The sequence below is a fragment of the Trichomonas vaginalis genome, chromosome V, assembly GCF_026262505.1.
Source record: "Trichomonas vaginalis G3 chromosome V, whole genome shotgun sequence".
Lineage (NCBI taxonomy): Eukaryota > Parabasalia > Trichomonadida > Trichomonadidae > Trichomonas > Trichomonas vaginalis.
Genome location: NC_067207.1, coordinates 15,276,903 through 15,298,975, shown reverse-complemented (window position 1 = coordinate 15,298,975; position 22,073 = coordinate 15,276,903). Strand labels below are relative to the sequence as shown.

The 22,073-nt window shown below is 34.4% G+C and overlaps 11 protein-coding genes and 3 pseudogenes across 14 annotated transcripts, besides 3 other annotated features; 10 read left to right on the top strand and 4 right to left on the bottom strand.

Moving 5' to 3' along the window:
- Positions 1-8,787: part of a mobile genetic element that runs on past the window's edge.
- Positions 1-22,073: part of a mobile genetic element that runs on past both edges of the window.
- On the bottom strand, positions 168-1,012 carry TVAGG3_0340610 (keratin-associated protein family; the record flags this gene model as incomplete). Its single annotated transcript, XM_051230737.1, has 1 exon — positions 168-1,012. A coding segment is annotated over one exon (845 nt), but the record flags the coding sequence as incomplete, so codon positions are not given.
- On the bottom strand, positions 5,846-6,442 carry TVAGG3_0340600 (uncharacterized protein; the record flags this gene model as incomplete). Its single annotated transcript, XM_051230736.1, has 1 exon — positions 5,846-6,442. A coding segment is annotated over one exon (597 nt), but the record flags the coding sequence as incomplete, so codon positions are not given.
- Positions 7,882-8,115, top strand: TVAGG3_0340590 (protein of unknown function, DUF4107 family; the record flags this gene model as incomplete). The annotated part of the gene is made up of 1 exon (XM_051230735.1): positions 7,882-8,115. One exon carries the CDS (start codon positions 7,882-7,884, stop codon positions 8,113-8,115), a length of 234 nt encoding a protein of 77 aa, XP_051100465.1.
- On the top strand, positions 8,269-8,589 carry TVAGG3_0340580 (uncharacterized protein; the record flags this gene model as incomplete). Its single annotated transcript, XM_001325067.2, has 1 exon — positions 8,269-8,589. One exon carries the CDS (start codon positions 8,269-8,271, stop codon positions 8,587-8,589), a length of 321 nt encoding a protein of 106 aa, XP_001325102.2.
- Positions 8,590-8,787: a terminal%2Cinverted (terminal inverted repeat of Maverick-1B transposon ID:TVAGG3_0340570).
- Positions 10,684-11,169, top strand: TVAGG3_0340560 (uncharacterized protein; the record flags this gene model as incomplete). Its single annotated transcript, XM_051230734.1, has 1 exon — positions 10,684-11,169. The coding sequence occupies one exon, from the start codon at positions 10,684-10,686 to the stop codon at positions 11,167-11,169; it is 486 nt and encodes a 161-aa protein (XP_051100464.1).
- On the bottom strand, positions 11,366-12,142 carry TVAGG3_0340550 (uncharacterized protein; the record flags this gene model as incomplete). Its single annotated transcript, XM_051230733.1, has 1 exon — positions 11,366-12,142. The coding sequence occupies one exon, from the start codon at positions 12,140-12,142 to the stop codon at positions 11,366-11,368; it is 777 nt and encodes a 258-aa protein (XP_051100463.1).
- TVAGG3_0340540 lies at positions 14,797-15,185 on the top strand (annotated as a pseudogene). The gene has a single exon. A coding segment is annotated over exon 1 (389 nt).
- TVAGG3_0340530 lies at positions 15,205-15,720 on the top strand (annotated as a pseudogene). The gene has a single exon. A coding segment is annotated over exon 1 (516 nt).
- Positions 15,804-16,286, top strand: TVAGG3_0340520 (integrase core domain containing protein family; the record flags this gene model as incomplete). Its single annotated transcript, XM_051230732.1, has 1 exon — positions 15,804-16,286. The coding sequence occupies one exon, from the start codon at positions 15,804-15,806 to the stop codon at positions 16,284-16,286; it is 483 nt and encodes a 160-aa protein (XP_051100462.1).
- Positions 17,219-17,539, top strand: TVAGG3_0340510 (organellar and viral DNA polymerase type B; the record flags this gene model as incomplete). The annotated part of the gene is made up of 1 exon (XM_051230731.1): positions 17,219-17,539. The coding sequence occupies one exon, from the start codon at positions 17,219-17,221 to the stop codon at positions 17,537-17,539; it is 321 nt and encodes a 106-aa protein (XP_051100461.1).
- Positions 17,760-18,587, top strand: TVAGG3_0340500 (KilA, N-terminal/APSES-type HTH, DNA-binding family; the record flags this gene model as incomplete). Its single annotated transcript, XM_051230730.1, has 1 exon — positions 17,760-18,587. One exon carries the CDS (start codon positions 17,760-17,762, stop codon positions 18,585-18,587), a length of 828 nt encoding a protein of 275 aa, XP_051100460.1.
- Positions 18,606-19,079, bottom strand: TVAGG3_0340490 (uncharacterized protein; the record flags this gene model as incomplete). Its single annotated transcript, XM_051230729.1, has 1 exon — positions 18,606-19,079. The coding sequence occupies one exon, from the start codon at positions 19,077-19,079 to the stop codon at positions 18,606-18,608; it is 474 nt and encodes a 157-aa protein (XP_051100459.1).
- On the top strand, positions 19,170-20,267 carry TVAGG3_0340480 (organellar and viral DNA polymerase type B; the record flags this gene model as incomplete). Its single annotated transcript, XM_051230728.1, has 1 exon — positions 19,170-20,267. A coding segment is annotated over one exon (1,098 nt), but the record flags the coding sequence as incomplete, so codon positions are not given.
- On the top strand, positions 21,120-21,982 carry TVAGG3_0340470 (annotated as a pseudogene). The gene has a single exon. A coding segment is annotated over exon 1 (863 nt).

The following is a 22,073-nucleotide window of genomic DNA, read 5'->3' as shown; positions in this document are numbered from 1 at the left end:
TTATGTAAAGTTAAAGATTTTAACCAACTCGTATCCAAGCGTGCATTGTTATATAAGGAGGCATATAATCTTTTCCATTACCTGCTGGGTCTGTAATACCAGCTACAACATGTGTATGATTTCCTGCAGTTCCACAGAAAATACCTGTGCTAACATCTTTGGGGTCAGTTGTGATATCATATCTATGCATTCCCTGTCTATCCGAACCCGCTGCAAGATTTGTATAACCTCTTTTTGTTATTGAATGTGAATGGTTTCCTTCCACAGATGTTCTTCCACTGAACCTATGCATATGTGAAGGAAGGTTTTCAATACCTATTTTCTTTGAACCTCCCATCTTCATTGACTGCGTATTAGTGTAGAATGGAAAACTGTCAACTATTTCATACCATCTACCACCAAATAAAGTGTTTGGATTTATTGGATTCATAGACGTATAAACAGCTCCTATAGGATATATTAAATCATATATGCTCATAACTCTATAAACATATTCTAAAGAACTTATGTCATTAAATACCATTTGGAATGTATCTCCCGGATGAAATGTTGCATTTGTTCCACTTTTATAATGTAATGTTAGTTCAATAGAATTATCCAAGAAAAATTCAAAAGTATCTGGTTGAAGACCTCTAACAAATTCAAATGGAGTTGCTGGTTCACCATTTATAATTTCTGTTGTAAATGTCATTGTATCTGGTTTCGAAAATTTCTTTGTTAGTTCTGCATCCACATAAGTTTTATCTGCTTTCTTGTCTAACATTGCTGGTAGTTCATATGCTTCAAAGTTTCTGGCATGATCTTCGGTATTCCTGCAACTCTTATCTAAATTGTTAAGAGTATCTTTTACGCTTGTACTCGGATTCTCTAAAGGTGCACTTGAACCAAGGTCAAAGTTCAATATTATGTCGTCTGCTCTAACAGTAGTGAAGGATTTATGTGTATGGTTCTTGTCTGCTTTCTTGTCATATAAATCTTGAGCAGTGAATTTAATATTATGTTCATCCTTCATGACATAAACATCTTTACATCTAATGTTTCTCATCGTCGTTATGTCGTCATCCGATGTTAAACCTTGTGGAAAGTTAGGAGGTTTACAATATAATGCATCCCCACCAGTTTCTTCAACCGTTCCTTCAATACTTTCTATAGCAACAGTTGTGAAGGATTTATGTGTATGGTTCTTGTCTGCTTTCTTATCTAACATTGCTGGTAGTTCATGTGCTTCAAAGTTTCTGGCATGACTTTCAATGTTCCTGCAACTGTTATCTAAACTGTTAAGAGTATCTTTTACGCTTGTACTTGGATTTTTCTAATGGTGCACTTGAACCAAGGTCAAAGTTCAATATTATGTCGTCTGCTCTAACAGTAGTGAAGGATTTATGTGTATGGTTCTTGTCAGCTTTACTGTCTAAAGAAGTTTGAAGTTCATTTATATCGGAGATGTTGTGTTTATGAGATTTCAAAACTTTGTTCGTTGCGTCAAGTTCAACTTTGTCAGCTTTACTTTTAATAGCATCTTCAAACGTTATTTTTGCCTTAACTCTTAACATAAATCTTGGTTCAACTAATACACCATTAACAGAGAAAGTAGAGGCATAAATTTCATCGTTATAACTAAATGCTTCTGGTGCTTTACCTGTGTCATACTGTACAGTACAGCTTATGTCATAACCTTTAGCACGAATGTATTTATATCTTCTTTCATTAACATTTTTTGTCTTCGCTTCATCACTTCGTGTTAAATATCCATGGTAGTCCGTTATAATCTGTTCGTCTGAAGTTATATAATGAACGTGGTTTTTATCTGCTTTTTCGGCTAATTTCTCATTAACATCATTCACTTCTAATTCAACTCTTCCGCCAGAACTCTTATTATCATTAATCTTTTTCATTAATTCGGTAATTACGTCATAAAGACTATATTCTGTTTTCGGTTTTGTAAATAATGAGTCAAAATTTCTTTTCATCATTACATCGCTGACATTAATGATATCACCAATTCCTTTTTCATTTATTCTCTTCATTAATTCTGCAATAATGACGAATATATAATCTGTTAATTTATTCTCTTCATCGAGGGTTATAGAATGTTTTGAAATTGAATCATTAACTCCTCTAAATAAATCAATAACTTCAGGATACACGTTTTTAATGTCTTGAATAACCCGACCAGTATCCTCGCCACTATGTGGCTCTGAGCCCGTTGGGCTCTGTTGTTCATGTTCTTCGTTCCCGTCGTTACGTGGTTTTATATCTAACCATCATCAACGCAGCCATAACCGGAGGGTTTGTTGCTACCTGTTCGAAAATCCGTCCGTTATGTATGGTATATCTAAATAATTTCTTTGTGTTTGTTAAAACATTTGAAACAAGTCTTTTAAAACCATCTACAAAATTTCCTGTTTCACCTAATGTTCTTGCAGCATTTACAAGCTCACCCATTCCCGCTTTTGACCCCAAAAACGTCCATATTGCATTTATTTCACTCTGTATAGTTGTCCATTCAGCGAAACTAACACCCGCATTCGCTAAGCTGAAAATGAAATTCAGTGGATCGAACTTAATTCCACCTTCTTTTTCAATTTCAACGAACTCACTAACATGAGATTTTAAATATTCTTTCGTTAAAATTGTTTTCCCCGATGTTATGTCATTAACGAAACTATCACCGTCAAAAGTTAACGAATTCAATTTCGTCGTTGATGCTTTTATTTCATACACCGCTTTATCGATAGTTTTTGGCTCACCTTCTTTAGAAGCATATGAAACATTAATGAATGAATTATATGTATTCGTGAATGAATTAAAATCAATGATTTTCATTAATGACGCCTTTAATGATTCATTAACTGTTGAATCCCTTAAAACAATTAATGAACTGTCATGGGCTTCGCCCTGGTCGCTTCGGTCTGAAAGACCTTCAGGACTCAAAGAGTCCGTTTGCGACTTTATGAAAGGTACACTGCAAACCGTCGAGTTTGGATCAAATGCTGTAGTTGGTGCAGGAATATTAATGATATAAGTCATTAAATCATTAAGTGACGTAAATAATGTTGTCGTTTTTGATTTAATTTCTTTAGCATCTGTTATATATGGTAATTTTATTTCTGTAGTTTCTGAATTAAAGATATTCGCTAAAATGTTTTGTAAACTGTTTTGAACAGCTGTGTAAACCGTTGAATTCGGAACTCTTACGATTTCACCATCCTTAATAAAAGGCATTGTACATGACGTAGTGCTTGGGTCAAATCTTTCGGGATTATAATTCAACATATATTCTAACGCTTCATATACAGACTTATAAACTGTTGTGTCGTTCTTCATGACAACTTCACCATTTACAATGAATGGCATAGTGCATGGAGTTAAAATAGGGTCAAACTTTTCATAGTCCTTCCATGTTATGTATTTCTCGGTATTTCCATCAGAAATAACAATATATTTGTCAGTAAGTGTGAGAGAGTATTGACCAAAATATAAACGTTTAGCTCTGTCAGCTTCATACGCATATGCAGCAATACTCATATTTTAATGAGAATAAAATGTTGTTCTATTTGCAAAGTACAGACCCAAACGAATACGGGACAGTAAAGCTACAAACAAACTTAGGTCTTCAGAATGAAGCGCTTGCTTTCAGAGTTGTTGACTTCAATACTATCGCTTCATTCGTTATAACAGATGAAACAGATTTCATGGAGCTTGAAATAGATGGAAAGAAGCACGAAATAAGATTTCACAATAATGTAGAATATAAGATGGAAACATTAGCTGGAGTGTTAAATGCGCTCATAAATACTACAATAAACAAGGAGAACGAAGAAAACTTAATGAATGTTAAACTTATTGCAGGAGTTTTGAAGTTCAGTTATGCGAAGGAGTTTAAGATAACACGAATGAGTCATAGAGTTCAATTGCTTCTGGGAGCATACCATATGACATGTCCTTTGAAAAGTGTTGACAAAACGATTGAGATGAAATCTGTTCCATACGTATGTTATGGTAATTGTTTATACGTTGAGTCAAAAATAGCTAATGTCACAGGTATTTCAGGAGTTAATAGTAAAGGTTCAGTAGAATATAAATCCTTCTGTTATGCAGTCAATTCAATGTTCATTCCAAACGTTCCTGTCATAGTAACTCATTTAGGTAAATGGGTTCGCATTAGTCCTCATAATTTGAAAGACATGCAATTCAGACTTGTTGACTTTCAAGGAGAGCCTGTAGAACTGAAGGCACCAGTGCGAATGACTGTTGAAGTTGACTTTTTAGAAAATATTAAATGCAACAGCTTACAAGAGAACTCAGAGCTAAAAATATAAAGTATGAATGTTATGTATTAGGTCATGAACTTTGGTTATTGCTGTTTGATGAAACAAATGAGTTAGTTATGTCAGTCAAGAGAACAGAAAAAGGCGTCAAAGGCGCCGAGCGCAAAGCGCTATATTGTGTTAGTGAAAACTGCACCAAGTCAATAAGATTAGGTTTGCATTATGAAGATGAGTTCGATACTGTTGAAGAAGTTTTGGATAGATATTACAAATTGCTTTAATTTACTAAAACATATTTCAAACAAAGCTTATATTCTGTTGAAAGTTTTGTATACTCGTTCGAATATTTATACTTAAACTCAACTCCTGTAGTTCCTGGTGTTTCAATGATGCGGATGTTACCTATTTTCATGAATGGTGGCGTTTGACCACAGCATTCGATTTCAGGGTCGAGATAGTCAATGACACATTTTTCCCTGTTATTCGTGATATAACATTTTCAAGGTCCTCCTTTGTTAGAATTATTTGGTTCTTGCTTATAAGATTTGTCAAAAGCTTCTTATCGTCTTTGAGTAAAATTGTTTTGGTATAACTGAAGAAGGTAATGGTCTACGTTATCTGAAGGATTTGTTTGAACATTTGTGTAAGGGTTGTCGTTGGCTTCTCTTGAAAGAACTTGGTCCAGTGGTGGATACTCTAACTTAACATCTGATGTAGCGTTAGCGTTTGAAGCTGAGTTTAAATTCACGGATTTCAGTTTCTGGTTCTTTTTCTTCAAACACTCTGAACTATAGTTCTTTATGACAATATTGTTTGTCGTTCGTGAGTCAACATTTGATGTTGGTTCAATTGGAACATTAACGGCACCAGCTAAGATGGATTTGCTTCTCATTTCATATAGAATAAAAACCTTTTATATGTATGAAATGAACAATATACTCGACAAGGGTTTGAATGTAAAGCTAACGAATGAAAATATTGTTTGAATTCACTGAGACAGGTGCTGTGTATAAAGATGTAGAACTACTGAACAAAAGAGCTAAGGGAAGAAGCAGGAACATGAAACAAAGGGTGGAAGCCTATAAAAATTTATGTCAATGATGGCTCAGGAGGTTCAAACATAAAGTATGCAGAAAGTTATAGAGTTTATGCTCTCAAAGGTGAAAAGCCTTCATTTAAGAACAGCTATTCTACACGCATATCCTCAAAAGCTAACGGATGGAGAAGTGGATGATATGAATGACAGCAAAATATTAACAGAAATGGCGACAGAGATGCATGGAATTTGTTTACCATCAGTCAATTGAAGGTTAAACTTTAAAACAATGTTGGTCGTTCCCATGGAATATTTTTGACTTTAATGGTATTAGTCATGATATGAATCTCAAGGTATGAACGAGGAGAGATGAGAGACTTATATGCTTCCCAAATTTCTTCAAAAGGTAATGTTATACCTGACTGTTTCCAAATGAGTTCAATATCATAACGTGAGAAACCTGAAAGATAACGAAGTCAGTTATGAGACGTTTTATGTTTAAAGCAAGAAAACGCCATGTTTGCATAAGTATTGCTACAGTTAAGTGGTAATGTCTGACTTTAGTAATGATGTTAGCTAATGGTGAGTCAGGCTTTGACACTAAACCTTTTCCGGCGAAGTCGTCGCAAACGAGCAGAGTATTTGAAGGATACTTTTTGAAGGGGTATTTTGAAAGTTTTGACAGAATGTAGTTTGTAAGTCGTTTCATATCGTAAACTCCTGAGTATTGACGTAAGTGGTGTTTGTCAATAATTCTTTCCATCTCTTCTGAAGTCTTTTGCATTCCTGACTGTATAAATTCAACGATGGCATAATATTTCCTCTTACGTCGAACGTAACGTTGAAGAAATTCAATGAGTTCGCTATCTGGAACTTTAACGACAGATGCTTGAACTTTTGACATAAATGTTTTCGCTGTTGAGTCCATAGAGTCTGAAGTTGCTGATATAATGATTTGGTCATAATATGGATCTTGACCTAAACGCTCTGTTATGAGTATATGACGAATGAGGTTAAATGTCTTACCTGAACCCATCTTTCCACAATAGAAATACACACCATTTGAACAGAATTCATAATCTTTGCTGAAAGGAAGAATGAGAGAAGAGTTAAGTTTGTCTGTAGTTTCATTCATGTCTTCATCTACGTCATGTATTAAATGCTTCATTTTATCTCCATTAAAAATGCAAGTCAGAAATATTCAGAACATAGCACCGAGTCTAACTGACAAGAGTATAAAGATATACTATGAACACGTTATGATGAAACCAACCAAAATTCAAGAAAGTCAGTATACTTATGAATATCCAAGACACTGGGTAGAGTATGTAGGAGGTGAGAAAGCTATTGAAATCAGACAGGTTCGAAGTATTCCAGCAGGAAGGACAATATTATTGAAGAACTTTAATGTTTTGAGGTATAATGATGAAACAAAGAAGCAAGATAGTTTTCCCATTGCTGTGTATGTGAACCTAGACACAGGAGATGACATGAAAGTTTTTAACACAAAGCTTCAAACGGTAGTGAGAGAACAACTTACTGCGGAAGGGCATCCATTACCTTCAGAAGTTACCATAGCATATAATTTTGAAACAAACTCAATAGATTTTAAAGTCATCTCTGCAAAGAAGTCAGGTTTTACATTTAATGAAGCAGATGTATATTCGAATGAAAACTTCAAAGCTATTGCATGGTTAGATAATGACGATTGCTTTAAGAAAATATTTAAATTCAGTGACTCAACGATGTCAATAGATGACCTTCGTGGAATGTTACCATCGATGTTTACAGTAGAAGGTTCAGCAGGATTGCTTACAAGATTGTCAATTGGTGGTATTTTGGTCTCGTGAGAACATTGTTATAAAATCCAGTATAAGTGAATTTGCTGAAGAATCTATATTATGTCTTTCAAACTACATGTATTCGCCACCGAAGCATTATAGTATAACAAACTTTGTCAGTAAGTTTAACATAAGACTTGTCGAACCTTCTTCAATGAAAGATGTTGTGCTACCTAAAGATGGAAAGGATGGACTCATTATTGAGATGATTTTAATTGCATATTAAATGAGCTTGTTCTTGAAGGTCAGTCATGATGAAATAACTGTTGTAGAAGATGTTAGCAATTGTTCAGACATTTTGAAGCGAATAGATGAGATAAGAAAGAAGTTAGATAGACCGCAAAGCGGTGAGGGCGAAGCCCGTGAGAATGTTTATGTTTCATTGACTTTCTCCAGTAACGAGAACTTTTATGAGATAATATTGAAGAGAGATGATTTTAATATGGTGTAAATGGTAGCTTGGGCAGCTTTAGGCGCAATGGGAACAAAAGCATTAGCATTTGGAGCAAAAGCACTTGGAGCTTATGACGCAGTAAATAAAATGAGTGGAGGAAGGGTTTCGAAGACATTAGATGCAAATAAAGGGAAGATTGGAGGCTGGGTTGCAAAGAAGTTAAGATTAAATAAAATAGGGCTCATAAATAAAGCATCCAATTTGGTTGCGACTGAGTCGGAAAATGCTTTAGGAAAGGACGATGAGTTTTCAAAACACGCAAAAGACTTTAATGACCAGATGAAAGGTGAAACAATGCATTTAAATAGAGTCGATGGAACTCTTCCTCCACCAGCAGTTCTTCCGTATGGTCCCTATGGAATGTATGGAAACCCTTACGAAAGACCATTTGACCCATTGACTGGTGGAAGTAACTGGTATCATTACGGACGAAGAAGAAAGACAGTCAAGTTGGAGACAGACGTGAAGAAAGCAACTAAAAAGAAACCAAGGAAGAGAGTTATAAAGCAATGAATTCATGAGGTGAAAAAAGAGGTGAAAAAAGAGGTGAGATTTCACCACTTCACCTAAATTTATTTTTGCGCTATGTTTTCATACGTGTGGGAGTGGTGATATCATTAATTTTAAGTTTATTTTTTATTTTATTTTTATTTTATTTTTATGTAAATGACGAAAACTATTGAGATAACAAACTACAACGGTCATGAGTTCAAGAATTTGTTCTTCGTTCCTCGTGAAAATACATTCTATCAGATACGAGGGAGAAAAGGTAAAGTTAGTTTGAGCGTTTATGAAGGAATGAAGAATGGAAAGTTTATACAAGCATACGATACAAACGGTAAACGTGTTTCATTAGCTTTGTCAAAACTTACTAACATTTATTTTGACAGTGACTTTGACCTATATGAAGAAGAAAGTGAGTCAGAAGATTATGAGCTGTTATGTGAAGCACAGCAATGGGAGGAGTTGCAATACGTTTGTAAGTGAGAACGTTTATTTTTTCATTAGTGAGTTCGTTAGTGAAAACGTTTATTTTTTCATTAGTGAGGTGAAGTGGTTGGCGGTTTTATAAATATTTAAGGTTAAGTTAGTGTTGTCGTTTGTGTTGTAAAATATACGTTAACGGTTTCGTAAAGTGTCAAAACCGCTAAGTGGTGTATGGAGGCGCGCAGTGCCTCAGTACACAACTTAGGTATACTAACTACTTCTGAAGGTAATGGATGCCCTTCCGCAGTCAGTTGTTCTCTCACTACCATTTGAAGCTTTGTGTTAAAAACTTTCATGTCATCTCCTGTATCTAAGTTCACATACACAGCAACAGGGAAACTATCTTGCTTCTTTGTTTCATCATTATATCTCAAAACATTAAAGTTCTTCAATAATATTGTCCTTCCTGCTGGAATACTTCTAACTTGTCTTATTTCAATAGCTTTCTCACCTCCTACATACTCTACCCAGTGTCTTGGATATTCATAAGTATACTGACTTTCTTGAATTTTGGTTGGTTTCATCATAACGTGTTCATAGTATATCTTTATACTCTTGTCAGTTAGACTCGGTGCTATGTTCTGAATATTTCTGACTTGCATTTTTAATGGAGATAAAATGAAGCATTTAATACATGACGTAGATGAAGACATGAATGAAACTACAGACAAACTTAACTCTTCTCTCATTCTTCCTTTCAGCAAAGATTATGAGTTCTGTTCAAATGGTGTGTATTTCTATTGTGGAAAGATGGGTTCAGGTAAGACATTTAACCTCATTCGTCATATACTCATAACAGAGCGTTTAGGAAACGACTCTTACTATGACCAAATCATTATATCAGCAACTTCAGACTCTATGGATTCAACAGCGAAAACATTCATGTCAAAAGTTCAAGCCTCCGTCGTTAAAGTTCCAGATAGCGAACTCATTGAATTTCTTCAACGTTACATTCGACGTAAGAGAAAATATTATGCTATTGTAGAGTTCATACAGTCAGGAATGCAAAAGACTTCAGAAGAGATGGAAAGAATTATTGACAAACACCACTTACGTCAATACTCAGGAGTTTACGATATGAAACGACTTACAAACTACATTCTATCAAAACTTTCAAAATACCCCTTCAAAAAGTATCCTTCAAACACTCTGCTCGTTTGTGACGACTTCGCCGGAAAAGGTTTAGTGTCAAAGCCTGACTCACCATTAGCTAACATCATTACTAAAGTCAGACATTACCATTTAACTGTAGCAATACTTATGCAAACATGGCGTTTCCTTGCTTTAAACATAAAACGTCTCATAACTGACTTCGTTATCTTTCAAGGTTTCTCACGTTATGATATTGAACTCATTTGGAAACAGTCAGGTATAACATTACCTTTTGAAGAAATTTGGGAAGCATATAAGTCTCTCATCTCTCCTCGTTCATACCTTGAGATTCATATCATGACTAATACCATTAAAGTCAAAAATATTCCATGGGAACGACCAACATTGTTTTAAATCTTATGCTTTAATTGACTGATGGTAAACAAATTCCATGCATCTCTGTCGCCATTTCTGTTAATATTTTTGCTGTCATTCATATCATCCACTTCCCCATCCGTTAGCTTTTGAGGATATGCGTTAGAATAGCTGTTCTTAAATGAAGGCTTTTCACCTTTGAGAGCATAAACTCTATAACTTTCTGCATACTTTATGTTTGAACCTCCTGAGCCATCATTGACATAAATTTTTATAGGCTTCCACCCTTTGTTCATGTTCCTGCTTCTTCCCTTTGCTCTTTTGTTCAGTAGTTCTACATCTTTATACACAGCACCTGTCTCAGTGAATTCAACAATATTTTCATTCGTTAGCTTTACATTCAAACCCTTGTCGAGTATATTGTTCATTTCATACATATAAAAGGTTTTTATTCTATATGAAATGAGAAGCAAATCCATCTTAGCTGGTGCCGTTAATGTTCCAATTGAACCAACATCAAATGTTGACTCACGAACGACAAACAATATTGTCATAAAGAACTATAGTTCAGAGTGTTTGAAAGAAAAAGAACCAGAACTGAAATCCGGAGGGCTCAAAGAGCCCATCATGGCGCATGGCGCCGTAAATTTAAACACAGCTTCAAACGCTAACGCTACATCAGATGTTAAGTTAGAGTATCCACCACTGGACCAAATTCTTTCAAGAGAAGTCAACGACAACCCTTACACAAATGTTCAAACAAATCCTTCAGATAACGTAGACCATTACCTTCTTCAGTTATACCAAACAATTTTACTCAAAGACGATAAGAAGCTTTTGATAAATCTTATAAGTAAGAACCAAATAATTCTAACAAAGGAGGACCTTGAAAATGTTATCTCACGAATAACAGGAAAGCAATGTGTCATTGACTATCTCGACCCTGAAATCGAATGCTGTGGTCAAACTCCAATATTCATGAAAATAGGTAACATCCGCATCATTGAAATACCAGGAACTACAGGAGTTGAGTTTAAGTATAAATATTCGAACGAGTATACAAAACTTTCAACAGAATATAAGCTTTGTTTGAAATATGTTTTAGTAAATTAAAGCAACTTATAGTATCTATCCAAAACTTCTTCAACAGTATCGAACTCATCTTCATAATGCAAACCTAATCTTATTGACTTGGTGCAGTTTTCACTAACACAATATTTTTCTGTTCTCTTGACTGACATAACTAACTCATTTGTTTCATCAAACAGCAACAACCAAAGTTCATGATCTAATACATAACATTCATACTTTATATTTTTAGCTCTGAGTTCTCTTGTAAGCTGTTGCATTTAATATTTTCTAAAAAGTCAACTTCAACAGTCATTCGCACTGGTGCCTTCAGTTCTACAGGCTCGCCTTGAAAGTCAACTAGTCTAAATTGCATGTCTTTCAAATTATGAGGACTAATGCGAACCCATTTACCTAAATGAGTTGCTATGACAGGAACGTTTGGAATGAACATTGAATTGACTGCATAACAGAAAGACTTATATTCTACTGAACCTTTACTATTAACTCCTGAAATACCTGTGACATTAGCTATTTTTGACTCAATGTACAAACAATTACCATAACATACGTATGGAACAGATTTCATCTCAATCGTTTTGTCAACACTTTTCAAAGGAAATGTCATATGGTATGCACCCAAAAGAAGTTGTACTCTATGACTCATTCTTGGTATCTTAAACTCCTTCGCATAACTGAACTTCAAAACTCCTGCAATAAGTTTAACATTCATTAAGTTTTCTTCGTTATCCTTGTTTATTGTAGTATTTATGAGAGCATTTAACACTCCAGCTAATGTTTCCATCTTATATTCTACATTATTGTGAAATCTTATTTCGTGCTTCTTTCCATCTATTTCAAGCTCCATGAAATCTGTTTCATCTGTTATAACGAATGAAGCGATAGTATTGAAGTCAACCATTCTGAATGCAAGTGGCTCATTCTGTAGACCTAAGTTTGTTTGTAGCTTTACTGTCCCGTATTCGTTTGGGTCTGTACTTTGCAAATAGAACAACATTTTATTCTCATTAAAATATGAGTATAGCTGCATATGCGTATGAAGCTGACAGAGCTAAACGTTTATATTTTGGTCAATACTCTCTCACACTTACTGACAAATATATTGTTATTTCTGATGGAAATACCGAGAAATACATAACATGGAAGGACTATGAAAAGTTTGACCCCATTTTAACTCCATGTACTATGCCATTCATTGTAAATGGTGAAGTTGTCATGAAGAACGACACAACAGTATATAAGTCTGTTCATGAAGCGTTAGAATATATGTTGAATTATAATCCCGAAAGATTTGACCCAAGCACTACACCATGTGCAATGCCTTTTATTAAGGACGGTGAAATCGTAAGAGTTCCGGATTCAACGGTTTACACAGCTGTTCAAAACAGTTTACAAAACATTTTAGCGAATATCTTTAATTCAGAAACTACAGAAATAAAATTACCATATATAACAGATGCTAAAGAAATTAAATCAAAAACGACAACATTATTTACGTCACTTAATGATTTAATGACTTATATCATTAATATTCCTGCACCAACTACAGCATTTGATCCAAACTCGACGGTTTGTAGTGTACCTTTCATAAATGACAGTTCATTAATTACTTTAAGGGATTCGACAGTAAATGAATCATTAAAGGCGTCATTAATGAAAATCATTGATTTTAACTCATTCACGAATACATATAATTCATTCATTAATGTTTCATATGCTTCTAAAGAAGGTGAGCCAAAAACTATTGATAAAGCGGTGTATGAAATAAAAGCATCAACGACGAAATCGAATTCGTTAACTTTTGACGGTGATAGTTTCGTTAATGACATAACATCGGGGAAAACAATTTTAACGAAAGAATACTTAAAATCTCATGTTAGTGAGTTCGTTGAAATTGAAAAAGAAGGTGGAATTAAGTTCGATCCACTGAATTTCATTTTCAGCTTAGCGAATGCGGGTATTAATTTTGCTGAATGGACAACTATACAGAGTGAAATAAATGCAATATGGACGTTTTTGGGGTCAAAAGCGGGAATGGGTGAGCTTGTAAATGCTGCAAGAACATTAGGTGAAACAGGAAATTTTGTAGATGGTTTTAAAAGACTTGTTTCAAATGTTTTAACAAACACAAAGAAATTATTTAGATATACCATACATAACGGTCAGATTTTCGAACAGGTAGCAACAAACCCTCCGGTTATGGCTGCGTTGATGATGGTTAGAGATATAAAACCACGTAACGACGGGAACGAAGAAGAGAAGAAACCAGAGGATACTGGTCGGGTTATTCGAGACATTAAAAACGTGTATCCTGAAGTTATTGATTTATTTAGAGGAGTTAATGATTCAATTTCAAAACATTCTATAACCCTCGATGAAGAGAATAAATTAACAGATTATATATTCGTCATTATTGCAGAATTAATGAAGAGAATAAATGAAAAAGGAATTGGTGATATCATTAATGTCAGCGATGTAATGATGAAAAGAAATTTTGACTCATTATTTACAAAACCGAAAACAGAATATAGTCTTTATGACGTAATTACCGAATTAATGAAAAAGATTAATGATAATAAGAGTTCTGGCGGAAGAGTTGAATTAGAAGTGAATGATGTTAATGAGAAATTAGCCGAAAAAGCAGACAAAAATGAGCTTTTAGCTCTGAGTGATAAAGTCAAGAACCACGTTCATTATATAACTTCAGACGAACAGATTATAACGGACTACCATGGATATTTAACACGAAGTGATGAAGTGAAGACGGAAGACCCCAATGAAAGAAGATATAAATTCATTCGTGCTAAAGGTTATGACATAAGCTGTACTGTACAGTATGACACGGGTAAAGCACCACAAACATTTGGTTATAACGATGAAATTTATGCCTCTACTTTCTCTGTTAAAGGTGTATTAGTTGAACCAAGATTTACTTTGAGAGTTAAGGCAAAAATAACGTTTGAAGATGCTATTAAAAGTAAAGCTGACAAAGATGAACTCGAAGCAATGAACAAAGTTTTGAAATCTCATAAACACAATATCTCCGATATAAATGAACTTCAAACTTCTTTAGACAACAAAGCAGACAAAAACCATACACATGAATCCTTCACTACTGTTGGTATAGAAAGTATTGAAGGAACGGTTGAAGGAACTGATGGGGATGCATTATATTGTAAACCTCCTAACTTTCCACAAGGTTTAACATCGAATGAAAACATAACAACGAAGAAAGACATTAGATGTAGAAATGTTTATGTCATGGATGATGAAAATAACGTTAAATTCACTGCTCAAGATTTATATGATAAGAAAGCCGACAAAACTTATGTAGATGAAAATTATGCAAAGAAGTCGGAAGTAAATGCTGCGCTTAATGGAAAAGCCGATAAAGAGCACGTGCATGAAGAATTTCAAACAATCAAGATTAAAGAAATTAAGGCATGCACCGAAATAGTAACAAAAACAGGAAGAGACGGTGCAACTGTACAAGAACAAAGAATTTATCCTCCTACTTTTCCTAATGGTTTAATAACAAACAATATAAATATTGTAGAAGGCAATAAAACTATAAACGTTAAACATGAACTTCTAACAATGAAGACTCAGATTCTTGAAACCATATATCCTATAGGCTCTATTTATACGTCAATGAATTCAACAAATCCGGCAAGTGTTTTAGGTTTTGGTACGTGGGAACAGATTGTAGATAAATTCCTCTATTGTGCGAACTCTTCAAAGCAAACAGGTGGTTCGAAGAAAATTAAAGAAGCAAACCTTCCACCGCACACTCATACAGGAACTACAAACTTTTCTGGCGACCATAGCCACTCATTAAGAGACCACCATTATACAACTCAGAATATGAAGCTGGCAATGACGTTTTATCTCCATCTTATAACAATGCAGCAAAAAAGATTTTTCGACCAACTGAACCAGGAGGAAATCATTCACACACTTTCACAACAAATCCAACAGGCTCGGGTGAAGATTATATGCCACCATTTGTGACTGTATTCGCATGGTGCCGAGTTCAATGAAATCTTTAACTTTACATAAATGAGCTTGAAAGAAGTATTCGAACAACATCCATGGAGGTCTTTTAAGAAATTCAATGAAGCTGCAAAGAGTTCGGGATTTACTAACAGAGCTGAAGTGAAAAGGTTCTTTACAAAAATGTTGTACATCAAACAAAAATAAATCCTTACGACTACTTTTTACCAATTTACTCCAACACTCCTGACGCATACCAATTTGACACTCTCATTCAAAGCAGAAAAGGAGGACATAAACCATTCCTCATCTTCATAAATGTTAACACTCGTAAAGCATATGCGTATATAATGAGAAATAAAGGAACTCATGAAGTGTTAAGAGTTTTACAAAAGTTTGTAGCAGAACATAACCCAAGTACTTTAACATCAGACCAAGACAGTGCATACCTCAGCAACGAAATCACAGAATTTCTCATTAAGCATAACATAACTCACTACACCACTGAAGACCATAACCATAACATACTCGGCATCATTAATCGCTTCATAAGGACTCTCAGAGATTTAAATCAAGAGCGAGACTTTACCGAAGAAACAATGAAACACTTTCTCGAAGTATATAATTCCTCAACACATTCTACAACAGGACATACACCAAATTCAATGACACAACAACAAGAAGAAAAGTATATACAAAAGAAACGAAGTCAAACACAAAATATCAGAAATTCAACACAATTTACCCTCATTCCTGGTACAAAAGTTCGTGTAGTTCTTGACGACAAACCATTGACAAAGAAACGTTTAAGGTTAAGTCGAAATTATTATATCGTAGACTCTACACAAGGTAATGGATATCTTATAAAAGCTGCTGACGACTCCATAGCATTTTACCCTCGTCATAAATTAGTCGAAAGTAGTAATGGCAAACTTGCTGAAACCATTGACGAAGCAAAGCGAGTGGTTATTGAAATACTTGACTACAACATAAACGATGACACTTATAAAGTAAGATATGAAGGAGGCGTTGAAGATGTTATACCATCTAAGAACTTGAGAGAGTCAAAGCCAACTCATCTGGGACCATTAGAGCGGGAGTATTGGAAAGACAAAAATATGCCAGAAAGAATAAGAAAATTCATCTAAACTTTTTCATTAGATGTAAATCAGACATGAATGAGAACAATCATGGAATTATTAATGGTACCATTTATTTTAACATAAAGACTCAAACGGACTCTTTGAGTCCTGAAGGTCTTTCAGACCGAAGCGGCGGGGCATAGCCCATGACCAAAAATAATTTTTAGGTGAAGAGGTGAGATCTCACCTGTTTTTTCACCTCTTTTTTCACCCTCATGAAAATTCATGAATTTCCTTAAGATAGAAAAAATAAAGTTAGTTTTATTTTTATTTATTTTTTTATTTTGTATAAAAGATTTTCAACAATCGGCACAAAAACAATTCAAGCCACGAACGGCGGGACTCTGTCCACAACTACAGCACCAAATTCATTAGTCATGAATCCTACGTCAATGTTGGTAGAGATGAAAAGCTTTATTCCTTCTTCATATACTTTTGAAACAGAAATCCAGAAGATCAAACAAGAACTTTTAACAAGTAATTTAGACTGTAGTGCGAAAGATGAAACAAATAAACAGTATCTTTATGAAATGGAGGATCTGGTGGAACATTTACCCAAACTACCTGAAATTCAACAACAAAAGCTCACTATTCCTGAATTCGACGAAATTGAAGTGAAACTAACTGACTCAGTTGAAATAAAGAAGTTCATACGTAAAGTAAATTATGAGTTTCTAGGATATCATTGCAACCATAAAGTTATGGACAAAGATTGCGATATGGTATATAAGAATGTTTCTGACATATATAAATCGGAGGAGTTTAAGACATACGACAACTTTGTTTCATTAGTTGCTGAATGTGTATGGCAGATAAGAGATAAAGATAGAAGAGGTAAAGTATGGAACGGACAAATAAAACCCGCAACTTTTGAGTTAAAGAAAACCATTGACGCCTTAGTTGTTCTAGCAGGTCAAATTTCAATGTATAACGCAAAAATGAATCCGCAATGTTCTAAATGTAAAGCAGCAATGAGGAAATATAACTACTCCGTCAAAGAGATAGAACGTATGAGAAACGACTATGCTGACTTAAAGAAAGAAGTAGAGAAACCAGCAGAAGATAAAATGGACATGTTAGCATTTCTTAATAAAAACTATCCAACAGCTGAAGATTTCCTTCTGTCTGACGTCAAGAAGAAATATAAAGAGACTTTCGGCATTGTTAAAACTTTTGATATCCTCAGCGAAGAAATAGAAGCTACGAAATTGTTTAGGATTTCAAATATACATCGTACAATTCATGTAAGACGCTTGTGAAAAAGAGGTGAAAAAAGAGGTGAAAAAAGAGGTGAAAAAAGAGGTGAGAAAAGAGGTGAGATTTCACCACTTCACCTAAAAATTATTTTTGCTGAATTCAGCACAAAATTCTGAGTAAAATGGCATATGGCATGTGTCAAACCGTTGAGTTTTCACAAATTTTAAAAATAAAGTTAGTTTTATTTTTATTTATTTTTTTATCTGGAATATAAAGACAGTAATGACAACATTAGAGAACACAACAACTGCTATCGTTCATGAAACCATAAATGAAGAATACGAATACATACAGTATAACAAACAATTGAGACTCATTCGTTCTGTCAAAGACGACATGTACCAAATGCAAAGTATAATGAACGCTCTTCGTTCTACAAAGCAAGCATATCATTGGTTTGAAAACCAACAGACAAAAGAACTTTTAGAAGAATTTCCTCATATGTTTGCTACCCTCGGAAAACCGAGGGAAGAGATTCCATTCGAAAATCGCAAGAATTTGGCTCCTGGTTTGAGAGGATATTATGTTCATAGACTTTTAGTAAATGCTGTAGCAATGTGGGCTTCACCTCGTTATGCTTGTTATATTTTCATGATGTTAGATGAACTATATAAAGCAGAACGTGGAGAGATGGAAAAGAAACTTCAAGCAAAAGATGAAGTCATTGAATCCAAAGACAAAAGCATACAGAAAAGAATACCACGTTCAGTACCAAAAGGAAAGGAAAAAAGCTATAAGTATATGATATATACTGAAGAGTTGGAGAAAGAAGAAGATAAAGATATGGTTATGTTGCATTTAGTGAGAAGAAACAACAAGAGCTTTTATGACCTCGCTAAAATATATAAATCTGACAGAAACTGGTTCTATCGTGAAAACTTACCGATTTCAATGACACCGAATGAGCAAATAAAGGAAATTGTCAAAAATACTCTTCCTCAAACACACTATGACATCAACGGTTGTACAATACTTACATTCAAAGAAGACTTACCGCTACTGAAAGAAAAGATAACAGAATATTTCGACAACTTCAAAGAGGAAGAATGAACAAAAATATATTTTTGCTTAAATAGCTTCAGGGTCAATTTCTTCAACCATTTCACTTCCTTCGTCAATGTCAATAGAAGCTTCTTCAACCTTTTGTAAGAATTTTTGTATAACATCTTTGTTCGTTATTGTCTTCAGAGATGAAGGATAATATTTCACATTTGTTTCACCCTTCTTATATTCTTTCTGTTCGGAAAGATTCATAGTAATACTGAAGAAGTCAATGTTGGAGTTCTTTATAATAGTATAGTGTGTATCTTTGACATTCACGAAGAAACCCTTTTGTTTCAAAACTACTGCTAATTCTTGTGAAGTATAACGTTTGCGGTCAATGACGATAGCTAATGGTCTGACATACTGACCAAACTTAGATTCTTTCACAAACTTCTTGTTAAAGATAACATTAACATTTGAAGCACCATTGAACTCATTCTTGATGGCAGTAGCGAGAGCATTGTATGAAAAGAACTTGCAATCTTGCATGTGTTTCATTAAAATAAAAATATTAAATTATTTTGAAAAATAACTTTAAAAAAATCTAATCTAATTTTTTCAAAAAATATTTTTTATTTCCTACTAAAGATGTATCGGAAGTTGTCTAAGTTAGAACACTCGGAAATAAAACAACTTCTTACAGAAGCTAACATAGATGTTGCAAAACATTACGCGACAAACAAAAAAGCACTCGCTGACTTCATTAAAGACTACAATGGTGAAATAACTTATGATAGAATTCATGAGTTCATAAATGCAAGAACTTTTCCTTTAAATGACGTTGCTATTGACTTATATCATAGACGTTCAGTACCTCATGAAGTAAGAAGAGAAATGTTTGACATAACAAATGCAAACGTTGGTCATACTCGTAAAGCTCTTTCGCATGATGTTCGTCAAGAGATGTTTGACATAACAAATGCAAACGTTGGAGAAACACGAAAGAGAGACGACACACTGAAACAACAGAGAAGAGAGATGTTTAAAAGTGCTATAGAACAAGTTCGCAAAGCTAACGATGTCATTCGTTCCATTGACGACAAACCAAAAGAAGGTGAGAGATGGTTAAAGAAAGATGAAGAGAATAGGAAGAGAAATGTGAAGTCAGGCAATAGACTCATTGACTTTAACATCGAAGCTTTAGATGAACCAAACAGAGACTATTTACACAAACATTTCGGTAAGGTTTTCATGAGACTCTTAGAGAAAATTAAAATAAACTCCCAACAAAGATGGATGGTATGTTATAAACTTGGTGGAAAGTATGAATGTTCTACGTTAAACCTCAATAATATTGGAACATTACTACATCAGCTCTTGAAGGAGAACTTTATATCAGAGATAGAAGCAAATGCTGCAGGTATTGTTGAAATGCACTATGACTTCTTCTTGACAAACATAAAGAATCTTACTGAAATAAAGATGTATGATTTAACAGAATATGAAGGCTTAACGATGTCAGATGTAAAGAAAGGCAAACCAAAAAAGAGACCATATAGAGATGAAAGCACGCTGACAAATGACCAGAAAGCCATTTTGGAAGCTCTTAAGCAAACAGGAAACCCAGCACTTATAGAAAGCTTTTGGAAAGATAATGGTGAAAAGAAGTTTTATAAGAAGAGAAGCGGTCAGTTCTGGAAGTATCTTTGCACATTACCTATAAATCTTGAACGCTACCAAATCTTCAATGAACTGAACAAAAGAACTGCAGCACTTATGACAGAAGACAATTGTTTCGTTTATGCTTGCATTCAGGCTGGAGTAAATGAAGAAACTATTGACCACATGAGAGAAGTCATTCGTGTTAGAGACTTTCCTCAAAGTAAAGTACAAGAAATTTCTGACGCAACAGGTATAGCATTTAATGTTACCATTGGTTACTTCAATGACTCAAGACATAATGAAATAAAGAGATACATACCAAAAGAATGTAAAACTGTTCGAACTATTGACTTACTTCTTGTTGAAGACCACTACATGCTAAATGAAAGATTACCAATGACAACATATTTCATTCGCAACTATATAGAAATCTTGAAGGAGTGTGGTGGAATGAACATTGAGAAACAGATGAAGATTTATACAAAGAGAGAAGATAAATATGTAGTTCGCATGGATAGAACTACACCGCTATGGGATGTTATGAAAACATTGTGGGAGTGCAAATATTTCGAGCCTATTTCTTATGGAGAACTTTTCACATATACGACTGACTTATATAAACAGAACCTTGCACCATTTAAAGATTTGTCATATGCTCCAAAGTATTGTGTACAACTGAAGAAGAAAGCCGAGTCAAAAGAAGTAAATAAAAATAAGTGCAAGTTCATTCCTGAGCACGTTTTCTTTGCTGACTTTGAGTGTAGCACTGACGGCTTTCATAAAGCCTTTCACATTTGTTATGACAGTGAAGATGGTTCAGTGAGTCAAAGCATATGGGGTCAAAACTGTGCAACAGAATTTTTGGAGCGACTTCCTGACAAGAGTTTAATATATTTCCATAACCTCAGCTATGATATAAACTTCATCTTAAGACACATGACAGAAGTGAAAGGAACTCCCATCATTAAAGGTTCACGAACAATGCAAATAACTGGTTTATATAAAGGACGGGCAATTATTATAAAAGACTCTTACAGTGTTATAAATAAGAAGCTTAAACTATTTCCTGCTATGTTTAACTTACAAACAGGACCGAAAGAAGTATTTCCATACAACTACTACAGCAGTGGTTTGTTAGCAAATGACAACAGAACTGGTGTCATTTCTGAAGCATGTAAGTTTATCCAGGATGCAGATACATTTATGAAAAACATAGATTCCATCAAAGGTTGCAGAATAGATGAAAACCATTTCGATTTAGAAAAATATAGCACGTTTTACTGCAAACAAGATGTAAGAATTTTAAGAGAAGGTTTTGTAAAGTTCCGCAATGACTTATTGAAAGAGTTTGATTTAAACGTTTATGACTACGTTAGCATTTGTTCAATTGCTAACAAATTGTTTGAGAACAGAGTATACTTCCCGAATGGAAATCTTTATGACCTCTCAAATAAACCAAGAGAATTTATTTCGCGCTGTATTCAAGGTGGAAGATGTATGTTGTCAGATAACATGAAACAAAAGAGCGAAAAGAAACTCATTGCTGACTTCGACGCTGTTTCATTATATCCATCAGCTATAGCAAGACTTTATACTTTAGAAGGTATTCCAAAGGTTATGAAGAAAGAAATGTTAAGCACAGAGTATCTCATGAGACATTTATTCGATGACGACCAAAAGGAACCCATTGGTGAAAAGTTTATGTCTGGCTTCTTTGTTCTCATTAAGATAACAGAGATTGGAATACATAGACACTTTCCTTTAATAGTTTGTGACCTGAACTAAATCCAGAACTTAACGTTCCAGAAGTTCAAACACTTGCTGTTTAATGTATTTGACCATATAACATTACAAGACCTCATAAAATATCAAGGTGTCAAATGTGAAGTG